Source organism: Vipera berus (assembly GCF_964194415.1).
Source record: "Vipera berus genome assembly, chromosome: 2".
Taxonomy (NCBI): Eukaryota; Metazoa; Chordata; class Lepidosauria; order Squamata; family Viperidae; genus Vipera; species Vipera berus.
Window position 1 is genome coordinate 193,115,738 of NC_138203.1, and position 16,410 is coordinate 193,132,147.

The window sequence follows — 16,410 nt, forward strand, 5'->3', positions numbered from 1 at the left end:
AGATGATCTGGTATGCCCATCTCTTTAAGAACTTGCCACAGTTTGTTATGATCCACACAATCAAAGGCTTTAGCACAGTCAATGAAGCAGAAGTAGATGTTTTTCTGGAACTCTCTAGCTTTCTCCATGATCCAGCGTATGTTGGCAATTTGATCTCTAGTTCCTCTGCCTCTTCGAAATCCTGCCTGTACTTCTGGTAGTTCTCGATCCACATACTACTGGAGTCTAGCTTGTAGGATTTTAAGCATAACTTTACTAGCATGAGAAATGAGTGCAATGGTGCGATTTACTTATAGGAGGTAATAAATTAGACTACTTTAAGGTAACTGTAATTCGGAACTACATAATTCCATTTAGCTATTACTGAAAGACTAGTTCCTGTCCTATAGAATTTCTATCTTTGCTATGAGATTATGCTTCAAAACCCCATGATATATTTATCCAGCTTTCTCTCAAACAGTCAGATGATTTCTTCAACTTTAAATATGATGACCCTTCATTGGTAGTAATATGACCCATGACATAAATGTAATGCTTTTTTAAAAACACAAGTTATTTGAATTTCAAATGGGTCACACTGAACATATGGAAAATTATATACTCTCTCCAAATTTATTGGACTAGTTACGTTAGTATTGAAAACTTTCTAATGTATATGATAATTTAGAGTTGCAAATCAGAATAATATTTCAATATCTGGTCAAATTAGATTTTTGTTTTACTGGAAAAATTACTGAATGTGTAAAAGCATCTGGCAGTCCACAAAAACAAGGCTAGTTATATTCTTGTATATTGAGAAAAATTAGGAGAATTAAGTGTGTATTATTTTCAGTTGGAAATTAATTAAGAACGGATTAATCCAGGTTCAAGACCAGTACTTTGAAATCTATACACCAGAACAGCACTTCTGTTGTTTTTTTGGGTTTCTCAAAAAAGAGGTATATTCTGTTTACACAGCCCTTGCTTCTCACGATTATATACTGAAGATTGTTCCTACTGTGTATGAAGACATGAGTGGCAAACAGCGCTACTCATACCAATATACTGTAGCCAATAAGGTAAAGACATTACATCCTTTTCTAAAAAGGCTTGATTTAATATTATTTTCCAGTCTTGTGTTCATTGTTGCTCTTTCAATATGAATGTGTTTAAACCATACAAATAGCTCCCTCTCCTGGAAGACTAGAAAAAAGAAAATTAAAAAGTAAGGTTGAAATATTTAACTGGAATGTGTTTCAGTCAATCAATCTGATAGGAATAGAAAATTCTGTTTTTCAAAGTTCCCAATTTACAGCTCAAAAACACACCCAAGCCCATAGATGTGCTTAGATATGAATATTCATGCAATGAAAAATATTATTTGCAGATTAACATGGGAAAGGATATATACATACATACATACATACATACATACATACATACATACATACATACATACATACATACATATATATATATATATATATATATATATATATATATATATATATATATATATATATATATATATACATACATACATACATACATACATACATACATATATATATATATATATATATATATATATATATATATATACTTGATAAACTGACATAGGCTATAAATTGATTGAACAGTCAATGCTTCCTGATTTGTGAGTAACTGTCTTATATAGTTGAAGCATGGCTGGATTAATGGATTTTGAGATAGATCCTTCCTATCTGTTAGGTATATTTTTCTCTGTCCAGGATACTTGCTTCCTTTTACAAAAACTCCTGTTTAAACATTCCTATAGTTCTCTTCAACCCTGCTAATCTCATATAAAAGAATTTACTTTTACACAGATTTCCTACTACATAATGCTATGTTCTGAATTCTTTTAAATTATTATTTCTATTCCTTTCATTGTTTCTCCAGGTATTTTTTAATATGCACTTCAATTATCCACCAGTTTTGGAAAGTTTCTAACCTTTTGAACTTCAGGAATTAAAAAGCTACTTTAAAATCACAGGATCTAAAAACATTGATTTTCTCTCATAGCCCAGAAAATTGTAACTGCTACTTTACTGCACAGGAGGTATTAATTTTGTGATATCCATACCATAATTGAGTTAGATCAAGTTGTAGTCATATGTGGAGTAGGCCCTGTGAAATTAGTATCATAAAAATCATTACTAGTTTTAAGTCCAAATGATTTTGAAGGGCCTGCTCTTTAAAGTTAACTAAATCTGGATTCCATTAATCATCTCAAAGACTATCAGTATCTTAGGGGAAAGTGAGTAGGTGCACGCAGACTTCTTAGTTGTCTGTTTTATATATATATATATTTATTCTCTGCCATGCATCCTTTTTTTAGGAATACGTAACATATAGCCACACAGGGCGCATTATTCCAGCCATTTGGTTTCGGTATGATTTGAGCCCTATTACAGTGAAGTACACAGAAAGACGACAGCCTTTGTACAGATTTATCACGTCGGTAAGTTACTGTTACCCTCTTGTCCTTGCTGATTCATAAACTGAATGTATATGCTAGAGATTTAAGAAAGAAAAGAGCTGAAATGCGGAACTCTCCCAGACGCATCCAGAAAACAGAAAATGGTTCAGGTAGGAAAACGGAAAGGTATTGGATGCTTTGGCCTAAAGGCTGAGACATGGAGTGGGGAGTGTAGTGGGAGGGGTTAAATTGTGGATTTTTAAATTTGATTTTAATGTTGTAACATTTCATGTAGCATTTTGTAAAAGATTCTCAAACTTGTATTGCCACAGTTATATTCACAAACATCATCTCTAGTATGCAAAGATTTTATTTTCATCACACACTGTAATCCTGCCCTAGAATGCTAGAATTCTAATATTGTAATATTGAATTCATCTATATTTGTTCTCAAGGAATATCTGCACATTGATGTTTTCTTTGCCTCCCCCTCCCCCTCCCTCCCCCCAATACATCTTCCTGCTGAAATTGATTAGTGCTTACTAAAAAGTAATTTCAACTGCCCTTGCTAGTTTCAAGGAAACCTTTTGTTGCACCAGATGGGATCGTCCACTTTACAGTTCCATCCAAACTCTATGTTTTAAGGTGGAGTCTGGTGTAACGAAGAATTTGAAAGAGTGTTTCATACTCCATTTAGCTTTAACGTTTAGTTAACTTACTTTTAGCTTCTTCCTTCAGTCATGGCAGAGTTGTGAGAATGTATACAACAGATTAGCACCTTCTGTTCTCCAGCCTTTGCATTGGGTGGAGATATAAATAGTGGCTGATAACATAAAAAGCAAATTAGCAAGAAGTTTCACTATATTAGGGAATTGCCCAGCTATGCTTTCTCGTACAGGTAATCCTTGGCTTATGTCCGGTCGCTTAACAGAATTGCAACTTACCTAGAAAAAGGGAATTAGGATCCAGATTCACAGTTCCACTGGTTCCCCCCTCCACATACTTCGGACACTCAGCAACATTACTGTATTTATAGGCGTTTGCGGCACACTGCAGTCATGTAACCACATTTTCTAATGGTTTTGCCGAAAACTGGAAGTTACTTCCAATTTTGGACAAAACCCCATCATAATGAACAATGGGTTCACTTAATGACTGCATCACTTGTTTAATGACCACAAGTGGCCTAGTGGTGAAGACACTCATCTCCCACTCAAAAGGTTGAGAGTTCAATCCTAGGTGCTGGTAGATGTTTCTCTCCTGGGACGCAAAGAAAAAAATATCTGCTGTGAATTCTGCATGGCAGCAGGAAGGGCCTCCGGCTAGTAAACGCTCAACTCCATCCACTCTACCCTAAATTAAGGCAATACAGAATCATAAAAAGGGAGATGTTTTTGAGTGTTTGTTTTACAAATATTGTGTTTTCATAATGATGGCCACAAAAATGGTCATAAAATATGAACGGTCATATGACCAACCCAGTTTACAACCATCATGACATATAACCTTAATTGGCAGGCTCCATTATGGTTATATGTACTGTAATGAAACACTCTTTTTCTTTATTATATCTTTATTATGTTTATTATATCTCATTATGCTAATACATTATGCTAATACAGTAGAGAGAAATGCAGTTTGTTCATTGTGAAATCAGGACTTCATGGAACTCTAGTTATACAGCATCTGGAGGGCCACATATTACACACTATTCCGATATACCATTCAGTACAAAACAAAAAAGTACATAAATGTAAATTTGTGTTTTCAGTTCTTCTTTTGTTGTAATTTGTGGAATGTTTGAATGCCAATTGGCTTTTTAATTTTAGTGCTCTTTTCCTATTCCTTATCATAAGCCTTGTCATTTGCCCATTTGACCTGGTTTCTGATCTGTTCTATATGTTAATAGCAGCTTGCCTATTTTAGCATTCTTCCTTTTCTGAATCTGCTTCTTTGGCACTGGGATCCAATTGAACTTCTCACATCTTAGCTTGATTTCTAATGCTAATAGACAGAGTATGAAGTCAACAAACAATCATGTTCCAGCTTTAGGTGTAAAGTTCTTCATCGAAGGGATAATGCCTGTTCATATGTGCTTTAGTGATATCAGCCTTTTTTTCTATTATTACTAGAAATTCTTCTTGTAAATACTGTCCTTGCATTTCTGTTATGTTGAGATAACCAGCCTCTTTGCTAAGACAAAAACTAGAGTAGGCTCGTAGGACAAATAACAACAACAACAACAGAGCTGGAAGGGACCTTAGAGGTCTTCTAGTCTAACCCGCTGCTCAGGCAGGAAACCCTATACCATTTCAGACAAATATTACCTTAGGCCTTTCAAACCTAAGAAAGTTACACTCCAGCCCATTACCATTTTTGTTGTCCCAAGTCCCTACTGCATCATGATTGACCTGGAGTTGAGTTGGAGTTTTCATGATTGTGGAGAGGACTATAGCCTTCTGGCCCACACAAAAATTATTCATTGACTCAACATAAGAGGAACTAGAGACATTATTTACGTTTTTTGTGACTCATGTCTTCACACAGTTCAGAGTATTCTTCTGGCCTTGTCCTGTTTATTGATTGTTGTATAATCATGAGATAGTGACATTTTGTGTAATAAATGTCCTAGTTCATTAATTGTTGAAGTGAAATGGTGGCTGTCCTAAGAAATCCAGTTGTTTTTAACAGGTTCAGAGAACGCTCTGTATGTAGAGGGTGTTTCATTGTTTAAATAGAAGTGGAATTACATTTTTCTTATGTTTAGAAATGTGAAGTCATACTTTCCTGCTTCAATACATCAAGTATTTCTCCTTTCCCATCTTGTGGTTTAAAACCTCTTGGGTCAGCTGATTTGTATTGGTTGAAGTTACCTAACTCACTCTGCTGTCATATTCCCTAAAAAGTAACTGTGCATCACTTTTGGTAGAAGGCAGGGTAAATGAACTAAGAGGAGTAGTTGGGAAAAACATTTCATTTTGCAAAAAAGAAAAAAAATGTAAAGAGATCAGTTTCTTCCATTTCTTTCTGTGGTTTTTATTTCCCAGAATTTTAGCTATGCTTTGAAAAAGGCATTAACTTATTTCTTTTTTCACGGAAACATATTTCCATCTCACTGAGCTCACTGAACACAAATATCTGAATAGAAAATACAGAGAAATTAGCAATTCCTCCCCCACTGCTTCTGTTACTGCTATTGAAGTTCTATATTCAGGTAGTTGCGATCACAATTGGGCCCAAAATTTGTAATGCTAAGTGAGACATTTGTTAAGTGAGTTTTGCCCCATTTTACGACCTTTCTTGCCATAGTCGTTAAGTAAATCATTGCAGTTGTTAAGTTAGCAACATGGCTGTTAAGTGAACTTGACTCCCCTATTGACTTTGCTTGTCTGAAGGTTCCCAAGGGGATCATATGACCTCCTGGACAATGCAACCGTCATAAATATGAGTCAGTTGCCAAGCGTCTAAATTCTGATCACATGATAAGGGAATGCAGTCATGGTTGTAAGTGTGAAAACGGTCATGAGTCACTTTTTTCAGTGCAGTTATAACTACAAATGATCACTGAAGGAGCTGTTGTAAATCGAGGACTACCTGTAATCTCATTCCTAGTTCTCTTCGCAATGGAATAATTATTCTTTTAGGTAGTAATCTCAGTATTACATGTCCTGTGTACAAGAATAATAGTGTTTTCGTCAAATTTAGTATGTAGCCCAAAAAGATAAAGCATCCTTCACAACTTAGTTTTTCCGATGGCTGCAATTAGCATAATGCCCAGCCAGTTAGTGGGATTGAGGCCAACATATCTGGAAGGCATCCAGTTGGAAGAAGGCTGCTATAATGTCCATCCAGAAGTAAATTCCATCGAAGCCACTCACAGCTAATGTTCATAGGATAATAGTCTCGCATCGCCGAAATCCTATACATGTATATCCAGAGTAAGGCACACTGAGTTTAGTCAGATATACTCCTAAAACCGTGATTAAAGAATGCTACTCAAAATAATCTGAACAGCACTAAACAGCTGTAACTAGAAGCAACCACAACAGAGGGAAGAAAGGAATGGAGGAAGGCAGAATGGAAGCAAATGTCATCCTAGTATATTTTACTTCATGTATGGGGTGATTAGTTGGGAAGATCCTTAATGCTATATTGCACTCTATTGGCCACTAAAATGACATGATCTCAACCCAATGTGATTCTAATGTAACCAGGAAGAATGAGATGAAAGGTGGAAAAAGGGTTGAGAAGCACCCATTTTTTTTAAAGGGAATATTTATTAAGATGTAAAGAATTCAGAAAAAAACCCAACCATAACACTAAGGTGTTTTATACTGTATTTAAGAAAAGGCTCAATTTTTTATTTAGCTCATGGATTAAATTTACATTAACTGCATCTAGTGTGCCTGAGGAGATCTTTCTGAGGGTTGTGGGGAAGGAAATTGGAGGGGAGGGCAGAGAAGGCAAACAGTGCTCAATGTTTCCTTCTTCTTTATTCATTTCAGATTTGTGCCATCATTGGTGGAACATTTACTGTGGCTGGGATTCTTGACTCCTGCATTTTTACAGCCTCTGAAGCCTGGAAGAAAATCCAACTAGGAAAGATGCAGTAACAAAGCAGCCTTCAGCCTAGTTGTGTGTGAAGAAGCATACAAGAAAAAGCCCACAGCTGTCGACTTTTCTTCGTATCATCTCAATTGACAAATGTCACACAAGCCGTTGGAAACATAAGGGTGCAGAAAGAAATAAACTTCCCAAACAACCAATCATAGTCTTTGAAAGTTAGCGTCATTTGCAAGGGAATGTGGTTTTATATGTACCGTTCTCAATCAGTGTTTCTTGAAGTTTATTATCATTTATGATTTAAAATTAGATCCAACAGATCTAATTGGTATAATTATGTTTTGAAATCTCAAAAGGTGACTTGGGGGTCAAGATTTTTAGTTATTTAACTCAGATTTTATCCAAGAATTACAGAACTGGACAATCATACAGCACAAGTAGTCCTCAACATACAGCCAGTCATTTAGCAATTGTTGAAGTTACGACATATCTGCCTTAGGGCTACTTATGACCCATATTCAAAGTTCCAATGATGGTGTTCTCTTGATGACCGCAGTGGCTGCTTTATGAGCACAGCATTTGTTTTACGACTCACGATTTATGACCATGATGACCAGGCTCCATTATGATCGTAACTGAAGGACTACCTGTACTGTTTTTACTGAACAATAATATTGATTTCAATATTTAAACAATATTTCATTTTGTTTAAAAAAAAACTAACCCAGATGTTCCGAACAGTCTATTGATCATTTTGCATTATGTATTTTCCAGATGAATAGAAACCAAGAATCTATGAACTTATCTTTTTGGCAGCTGAGTAATGTTTCCTGGGTGACTGTTTAAAACAGGGTTCTCCAACCTGTGGGCCATGGCCCACTACCGGGCCATGGCCGCTTGACCACTGGGCCGTGTGAAGGGATGGCCAGTGAACACGCACATGTGCATGCACTCATCTCCACACACTCACTCTAGCGCCGCCCTAAGCATCCCACCAGCGCTAGTGCCGACCTGCCCCTAAGCTTCCCACTGGTGCTAGCACCGCCCTGAGCATCCCACTGGCGCTAGCGCCACTCCACCCCAGAGTCTCCCACCGGCACTAGTGCTGCCCATAGCGTCCTGCCAGCACTAGCCATTTGCTAGCGCACATGTAGCAGTGCCTGCATCCCTTTCTGGGCTGCCAAATCAAGAAGGTCAGAGACCTGGTTTAAAAGGTTTAATCTTCCCAGGATTTGATTCTCTAGCATGGTTAGCAGAAAGATGATAGTAATACTTTTATTCTTCTGGAAGGTTGAAATATTTGTACTTATTTCTAACAATATTTGATCAGTAATAGAAGTGGCCTAAAAAATAGAAACAATTAGAAAAAAATAAGGAGTATAAATAAGTCTCATTTGTAATTAAGGCAGATTATATGTTTTTGTATTTGGGAGATTTCTCTCTTACTTTTTGAAATACAGATCATTCAGCTGCCCAGGTCAAAAATTTTAATTTAAAAGAAAAGCAATGAAGACAACACTTGTCAATATTCCAATAGGTTAGAAGAGCATCATGTTAAAATATAGGAATGTCTTCCATAAATACTGGAAAAACAGGAAGTTGTCATTATCTTTTGGAAGTCAAATCATTGCACAATAAGATGCTCATCTCTGAAATGTTAATTTCCAAGAAATTTCTACTTTGCTGATTCTTAAGAGATAGGTACCACACTGTATAAAAGGAAACACATTTTGTACGTGAACATTTTTTTCTGTATCTGTTCTGAGTATAAAATAATTTTTTAATCCATTCAGCAGGTGAGTAGGGAGACAAAATGATAACGCAAATACGTGCATGTTAATAATTTTTATATGATGTTGGCATTGATTTATAGAGACTTTCAATAGAATCCACCAATTTTCATAACTACAAATCTTTTGATATACAGCATGATTCATAATTTGGGGATGCTTTGTACATTTTATAATCACCTAAGATGGATGCAAATGATGTATTCTCTAGCTTTTCTGTACCCTTAAAAAGAAACAGTATGATTACTAATACTACAGTTTGGAAACAGTCATTATTTCCTGTCAGAATAATATGTGTGGTCTTTTAAGGGTGACCTTTTAAAATTTGAAAGTATCAAATCAATATGATCTGATTAAACTGCTTTGGGCCAGAAATCCTTTATCTATTGTTATATGGTACTTTGTTTTGGAAGTAAATCCCAGTAGTTCAGTGGGACAAACTTGTAGAAATGCATGCTCCTCCAATTTGCCCAACTTGTTTATTTTTACTTTGGTGCAGGTATAGAAAATATATTTTTCCTATTTTGAAATTCTTGCTGGGTTTTTTTTACCATCCTTTTCTTTCTTGAATTTTCTATAAAATGTTTAGACATTCCCACAATTGTTCCTTAAGAAATAATTTTATTCTGATGGATTTTGTACTATTTGCATGGATTCCATTTGTAAAAACCTGAAAACAATGTACACATAGTCATTTCTGATTGCCTACGCTTTTCTCCTGTGGAAATGAAGATGAATCTTTTTGAGGTGGAAGGTTTTGTCTGTCACTTGTTTTGCTTCAGATTTTGTTTTTTATCATTAAGAAAAAAAGATAAATGCAAGATAATGCTAAATCAACAGAATATTGGCTTAAGTAAAAAAATAGAACACCTAATATTAAGACCCATTGAGATCTCTTTTTTGCTAAATTTCCTTTGTTTTGTTTTTCAACTCATGCAGTAGTGTGATTTAGTCAAATAACATGTCTATTAGAGTAGCAGTGAGTTTTAGATTTCCCTATATTTGGAGAACAACATGTATTTCAGTGCTAATTCTTCAGGAAAACGTTAGTTACATGTTGTGTTTTTAAATACCATTGTTAAGAGAAGTTAATTTGTTCAAGGTATGATGCCTTTACATTAGTCGGGGAATTATCAATGAACATTCCTAGTCTCAGTCAATCATCTCCGTTTTCATTCGTTCTTGATTAAAATCTTTATGAAAATGTAGGGGAGCTTTTCCTAGGAATTAGGCAAAAACTCATGCCAAGTCTGTATTATAGTAATTAGGCATTATTTGTACAGTCCCTTCACTGCACGCTTGTCTTCTTGGATCCAGTTCAGTTTTCTCGCTCCCAAACAGGAAAGCATGCGTAGTAAATACGATCCAATTCAAACGCAATTTCTTTAAAATGGCTTGCAATTTGAGAGGGATCGTTGCCGTTTCTTTACTTTTTGCGGTCTCTTCCATTTCATCACCACTAACACAGAGACACACAAACCGCGGGCGCGCACACCCTCCAATGAGATTTTTTTTCTGAAAGCTTCTGTCCTATATATGGGGGACGTTGAAACGAGGGGATAGTCACAAGAAATGGGCGACGGAAGAATGGAATGAGTGAAAGCCTTAATTGAATAAGCAGGAACGCGGCTTTTGCGAATGGAAAGAGAAAGAATGAAGGGGTGAACGTGCTCTGAGCCTGAATCAAAAAGGTGGGGGGGGGGGAAATGCATTGATAAATAACAGGAATTGAGACGCCCAGCGCCGCTTGCTATTACTTCGTTGCATGGACGCAAGGTGGCGCCGGCCCACATCTTTCTACTCAAACATTCTCAGAGATGAGGCAAATTCTCGCGAGACCTCGAGGAAAGCTCACTAGAACCGGCGGAAGTAGGAGCAAGCTCTTTCCGGGCGGCCATCGCCGATTAAGCTGCAGGTAAGGATTAAATGGTGGAGTGGGCTTTTGTAATCCGCTGCCATCCGTTCGTTGGCGCTAGATTCTCTGTTGGGATTTGTGAAGAAATGCAAAAAGCGGAGAGCCTTTCGTTGCCGCTCCTGTATTTTAAGCAGTAGAAACTTCAGAACGTCATTTCTGCGGCGGCCCTTCTGCCCGTCGATCTCTCCTACTAATATCTGATGGGCCCCGTAAACCAGGGGTCTTGAGGAATTCTGGGAGTTGAAGTCCATGAGTCATAAAAGGGCCGAGTTTGAAGACCCCTGCCGTAAACTCTGTTCCCTGGTGGAGGCTGCTGGGGCATGTTGTCTTCAAGCTGCTGCTAGGGTCTTCTTTGAATGACAGCGTAGACTCGAGGGCTGTAGTTCAGCCTCAGCAGGATGAGAGCTTAGAACAGTAACTTAAAATCGTTCGGAGGTGGCTTGCCGTTTTTCATTCCAATATTTTTGTCCCCCTGGGTTGATACTGGAGAGATGGGCCCTTTTCAGAATTCGTCTGCTAGCCCCCCTAACGAAAGGGTTACAATGATTTATTTGGGGATCGTTGAGAATCTTGCAGTGTTTTCAGTTGATATCTTACATAAGCTTGCAAAGAAATGGGTATTGTGAACATCGTGAAATTTAAGAGTACTTCTGCTTAGGAGTTTTTTGACAGTTGCATTCTTTGTTTTCAGGTTACTAACTGAGCTTTTTACTTACTTTAAGAGACGTAATGGCAAATATACATACGAAAAAGGTTATTTATTGTAGGTAAAAATATACAACCTGCCAGGACTATAAGCTCTCACGGTTTTATTGGTTATGTTGGTATATAGAAATACTACGCTGAAGATTCGTAATCTGAGACCTATATAGAAAGCATATTGTAGGACATTGTTAGAGGAGGGAAGAAATAAAATTTGTGTATGTTTTATAAACTCTCATATTCCCACCCTTATGTCCAAAATGCAAAAGTAGCTTGGAGTTCCCATAGATATAAGTGATATTACCTATACATTCTGACAATAATATACTCTTGGCCTAGAAAATACTACAATTATATCTGCCTAGTTGTTCTTACAATTATTTATTTGATTTTATAGCTCTCCATCTCAAGTGATTTGGGGTTGCGTACATCCTAAAATGTAGAAACAAAATCAGTTTAGATATAGATATATATAGAGATTATATAGATATAATTGGCCAATTAGAACTATTGCCATGGATGTTAATACAAACAAGAAAAGGGCACACTTTAACTCACTTGAGATCCTGAGTCCCAGGCACACAACCAAGTCTTCATTGTCTTACGAAAGGTCAACATGATTGGGTTCATCTTGATTTCTGAAGGGAAAATATTCAGAGGTCAGGAACTATGGATGGGTAGAAACAACTGGGAGAAGACAGTCCCTTAAGTAACCTGGTCCTAAGCTATGAAGGGCTTTAATAGTGATAATCATCACCTTGAATTGCGCCTGGAAGCAAAATGGCAGCCCGTGTATAGCAGTTGCAATCTTAATATATTTTTCAATGAATACTTAATTATTTAATGTGTGTTTTCTCCAGTCAAAATGAAGTTCAATCCATTTGTGACTTCGGATCGCAGCAAGAATCGCAAACGGCACTTCAATGCTCCATCTCACATTCGGAGGAAGATCATGTCTTCACCCCTGTCCAAAGAATTGAGGCAGAAGTACAATGTTCGCTCTATGCCCATCCGAAAGGACGATGAAGTTCAAGTATGTTAACCCCTGCGTTTCTTCTATGAATAATAATGAAATCCATAAGCAATTAAACCAGTACAATACAACGGAAAAAATAACCAAAGCACTACATAATGAGCCATAAATCACGTACATTCAGCTTCCCTACTACTTGGGGAAGACCCAAGTTTTAACAGCCTTCTGGGAGGCTAAGGTGGTTGGGGCTATCTGGATGTTACATAGGACAGGAACTTCAACAGAGAAAGCATAAATTCATTTATAGTGAACTCATTACAGCAGAGTCTCTGAGTTAAAACCTTTCTTCCCAGGTTTTTTGTTAGCTTGGGTTAATTTGCTACTTTAAGACTGCTAGTGGGCTCAGCCCTTGTATCTTTATTGTTTATACCTGTGATCACTTCCACTCCATTCCCAGCTTCCACTATCTCTCACAGTCATAACTGCTTTAAGGAACAGTAAACAGATTGACACATTTGCTCCATGTAAAGCAGGGGTATCAAACTCCCAGCCAGTGGACCGGATGCATTATCCAGAAGCCACGCCCATCCCATTGCCGGCAATAGCAAAACTGCCCTGATACATTGCAATGTCACATGACATCGCGAGTTTGACATGTTTGATCTAAAGTATATAGTATTCTTGTCTTCATTGCTTCACAACTACAACTAGTGTTACTATATTATGAGTGTATGAGATCATGTTAGGATGCTAGGATCATTCAAAAACTATTCTTGCACTTCCTGCTATGAAAATTAATATTGTAAGAATTGTATTAAAATGTAATAATTTAAAAAATAATATCTTTATTTCTAGGTTGTTCGGGGCCATTATAAAGGACAGCAGATTGGCAAGGTAGTCCAGGTATATAGGAAGAAGTATGTTATCTACATTGAGCGTGTACAGCGTGAGAAAGCTAATGGCACAACTGTACATGTGGGCATTCACCCTAGTAAGGTGAGTTTTAATCAGATGATTATTTACACACATTTCATACTTATATAATGTTAATTACTAATTTCAGAAATGAATGCATTGAAATAGAAAGTTGTACAAAGTCATAATAAAGTATAATACGGGCTTGTTTAATGTTTTTAATCAAAATTTGGGACAAAAATTAATTTTAAATGTTGATTGTATTGTATAAGGCAAAGAGCAGGTGGAAGAAAGATAATAAAGTTGGTTCAGACCATTGTTTAATTTCTAGAGATTATTTTGGTTATCAGCCCTCTTAAGAAATGGCTTGTAGAATGTAACTTTTTAAATTTACAATTTATGTATTTAAAAAGTGTATTTTAGACAAAGGGCCTTTTTGTGATAAGAACTACTACTACCTTATTTTCTGGGCCATCTCTTAATAGAAATAGAATAAATTAACCTTCCCTATATTTTCAACAAGGGTTTGCTGGCTAGGAATTCTGATGCTCATGTAACATCACTTGTAATTATGGCATCCATCTTTCACAAAGCTGGTGTAGAACAATGGTTAATTTCTCTGAAACGATTTTCTTAGTATTAGTCAAACAGTTATTCTACTTGTGATTTATGATTGTACATACTAAGTCATGGGTTCTCAACCAGGGATATGAGACGATATTCCAAGAGGTGTAAAAACTTGGTTTTTCAAAATACTGTATATGCATAATTCGTTGCCGTTATTTCGAAGGGGTGCGAGAATATATCAGAAGCGTTCTAGGGGTGCAGGGTATAGAAAAGGTTGGGAGCCACTGTACTAAGTTCTGAAATTAAAGTTGTCCTCTGTTAAGCAAGTCCTGGGTAGTATTTGGATGGTACCACCATAAAGAAAGCCCAGGGGTGTTAATTAGACCTAGAAGTTGAAAAAAACATTCCAAAAGAAGGCAGTGACAAACCAGTTCCATACTGCTGCAAAGACATATCTAAAGTCACCAGAAACAGATTTCCCCCCAAGGGGGGGGGCTTGGTTATATTTTATCTCTTAGGCTTTCTCTTTTTTATGTTGAATATGTTTTGAAGAACATGCTGGTGTGTTTTCTTGACTTAATTTATTAGTGGCATATTATTCTTAGAAAATGTAGTTAGTAAGAACCAGATAAGATAATACTGTATCCGAAAGGCAGCAGGCAGAATTTCTACCAAACGAACAAACTGACTAATATGTTCTGTCTCTGCATGAAAGACTGCCTCTTGATGCTTGTGTGGATAAGAAAGGGCTGCAAAATAGTATTTTTTGTTAATTTATTTCTGTTTATAGAAATTATAGTGCCCTCATTGCACCGACATATTTTTAACCAAATCATTGTATTGCTGATTTTTCTGGATCTGTAAACTAATGTCATGTGATTCAAATCCCATTATAAGAAACTGAATACATGATTCAAATAACAGCAAGAGAGTAAAAATAAGCTTACCAAGAATGTCACTGTTTTTGATGTTTTGTGATACAGTAGGAAGAGTAGAAACATTAAATTTATTACTGCAGTATTCCAGGAACTGTGCAAGCCTAACATTTTAAGAACTGCTATATTCTAAAAATATTAGCATTGTTTAAAATAGTTATGACTTGTTTAAATGAACTATCAGTTTACATGGTTGTGTCATTCTGCTTTTTTTGTACTTCTTGGAATCATACTTTATAATAAAAATTTGGAATAAATCTTTTATATGGTCATCAGATGTTGAAAATAATCATTCCCTACGTTCCTTTAGAAATTCATAATTGAGAAATTTGTTAGTTCCAGACTATAACATGCTCAAGATTCTCCAAAAGGAATAATGTATTCTTGTCTTTTATGTGACTTTGTTTGGATTCATTATTTCCATGTTTTGTTCCTCGACTAAATATTGACCCACTTCTGCATTTCACTTAATTTAGCATTCCAATCAAGTGCATTATTTTCAGTTCTTAGAAACTCGGCCAGGTGTGCCTTCTCAGCAGTGGGAAAAGATGGCATAAATTGATATGAGTGGCATGGTAAGTGGTGGCAGCGAGGTGCAGGCAAGCAAAAGGGCAGAGATGGAGAGCCGAAAGGCAGCCATCACGAAAGGCTAGCAATTGCCTTAATGGAGCACGCCTCCTACTACCTACCATGCCACCTCAGTAGGAGACAGTGAAAGTCAGCGGAGGCAGTAGAGTGCAGGGTGGCCAAAAAGGCAGAGGTAGGGGAAATTGAAGGAGCAGCAGGGCAGAAGAAAAGTCTTTGCCTAATGGAATAAGTAATAAGTAACCAAAACTGCTGTTGCTAAGAGGTGCAGTGGTGTTTTACCTAACAATTGCTTTCCATAGCAGGGGAAATTCTGGGGGTCGTTAAGCTGAAAAGAAAGCAAGAAATAACCTCTGAGACAAGCTGTAATGCGGGGCGTAACTGCAGAATTTAAAAAAAAATGGGCAACAAATTTACTCTATGCTAAAATAACTTAGTGAATTATTCATACTGAGGTGCCTTGGAAGATTTAAGGAAAAAAATATATAAATATTTGCTTTGACTCCATAGGTGGTGATCACAAGATTAAAGCTGGACAAGGATCGCAAAAAGATTTTGGAACGCAAGGCGAAGTCTCGCCAAGTTGGAAAAGAGAAAGGAAAATACAAGGAGGAAACAATTGAGAAGATGCAAGAATAAAATGGACTTTTTTGTCAGATCCATTAAAATTTCAGTCAATTGTATCAATATTCTTATTTTTCCAACTTTTATAACTTTAACATAGGAACAAAAAACAAAACAAAATATTGCAAACTAGAAAAAGATGCAGATTTCCACTTATCAAAAGATAATACATGGATGTAGAGAAATGCTTGGCCATACTAGTGTTTCTGTGATACCGAAAGTATGTTTATTGCAGAAAATTTGCAGCAGGGAATTCATGGTTGAAAGTGAAAACTATGTTATTAGACTAACTTCCAAGGCTATTTTTCAAATCATTTAAATTAAGCTAAGAAATTAGAGAGTTACTGTCCTGAGGTCCTTAGTTCATAAATGAATAAAATAAGTAATTAACAATATTTCTACAAGGAGAAATCTTAACTACA

General features: G+C 36.5%; 2 protein-coding genes across 2 annotated transcripts in view; both read left to right on the forward strand.

Annotated features, from left to right (window-relative positions):
- ERGIC1 (endoplasmic reticulum-golgi intermediate compartment 1) overlaps positions 1-9,543 on the forward strand; it is an 86,611-nt gene extending 77,068 nt beyond the window's left edge. Inside the window, exons 8-10 of the mRNA XM_081319664.1 lie at positions 958-1,058; positions 2,339-2,461; positions 6,925-9,543. Coding sequence (XP_081175790.1) covers positions 958-1,058; positions 2,339-2,461; positions 6,925-7,032 — 332 coding nt within the window. The 3' untranslated portion in view covers positions 7,033-9,543. The remainder of the gene's footprint in view (positions 1-957; positions 1,059-2,338; positions 2,462-6,924) is intronic.
- Positions 9,544-10,611: 1,068 nt separating this feature from the next.
- On the forward strand, positions 10,612-16,047 carry RPL26L1 (ribosomal protein L26 like 1). The gene is made up of 4 exons (XM_081321253.1): positions 10,612-10,687; positions 12,250-12,422; positions 13,218-13,358; positions 15,875-16,047. Exons 2-4 carry the CDS (start codon positions 12,255-12,257, stop codon positions 16,001-16,003), a joined length of 438 nt encoding a protein of 145 aa, XP_081177379.1. The 5' UTR covers positions 10,612-10,687; positions 12,250-12,254; the 3' UTR covers positions 16,004-16,047.
- The last annotated feature ends 363 nt before the right edge of the window (positions 16,048-16,410 follow it).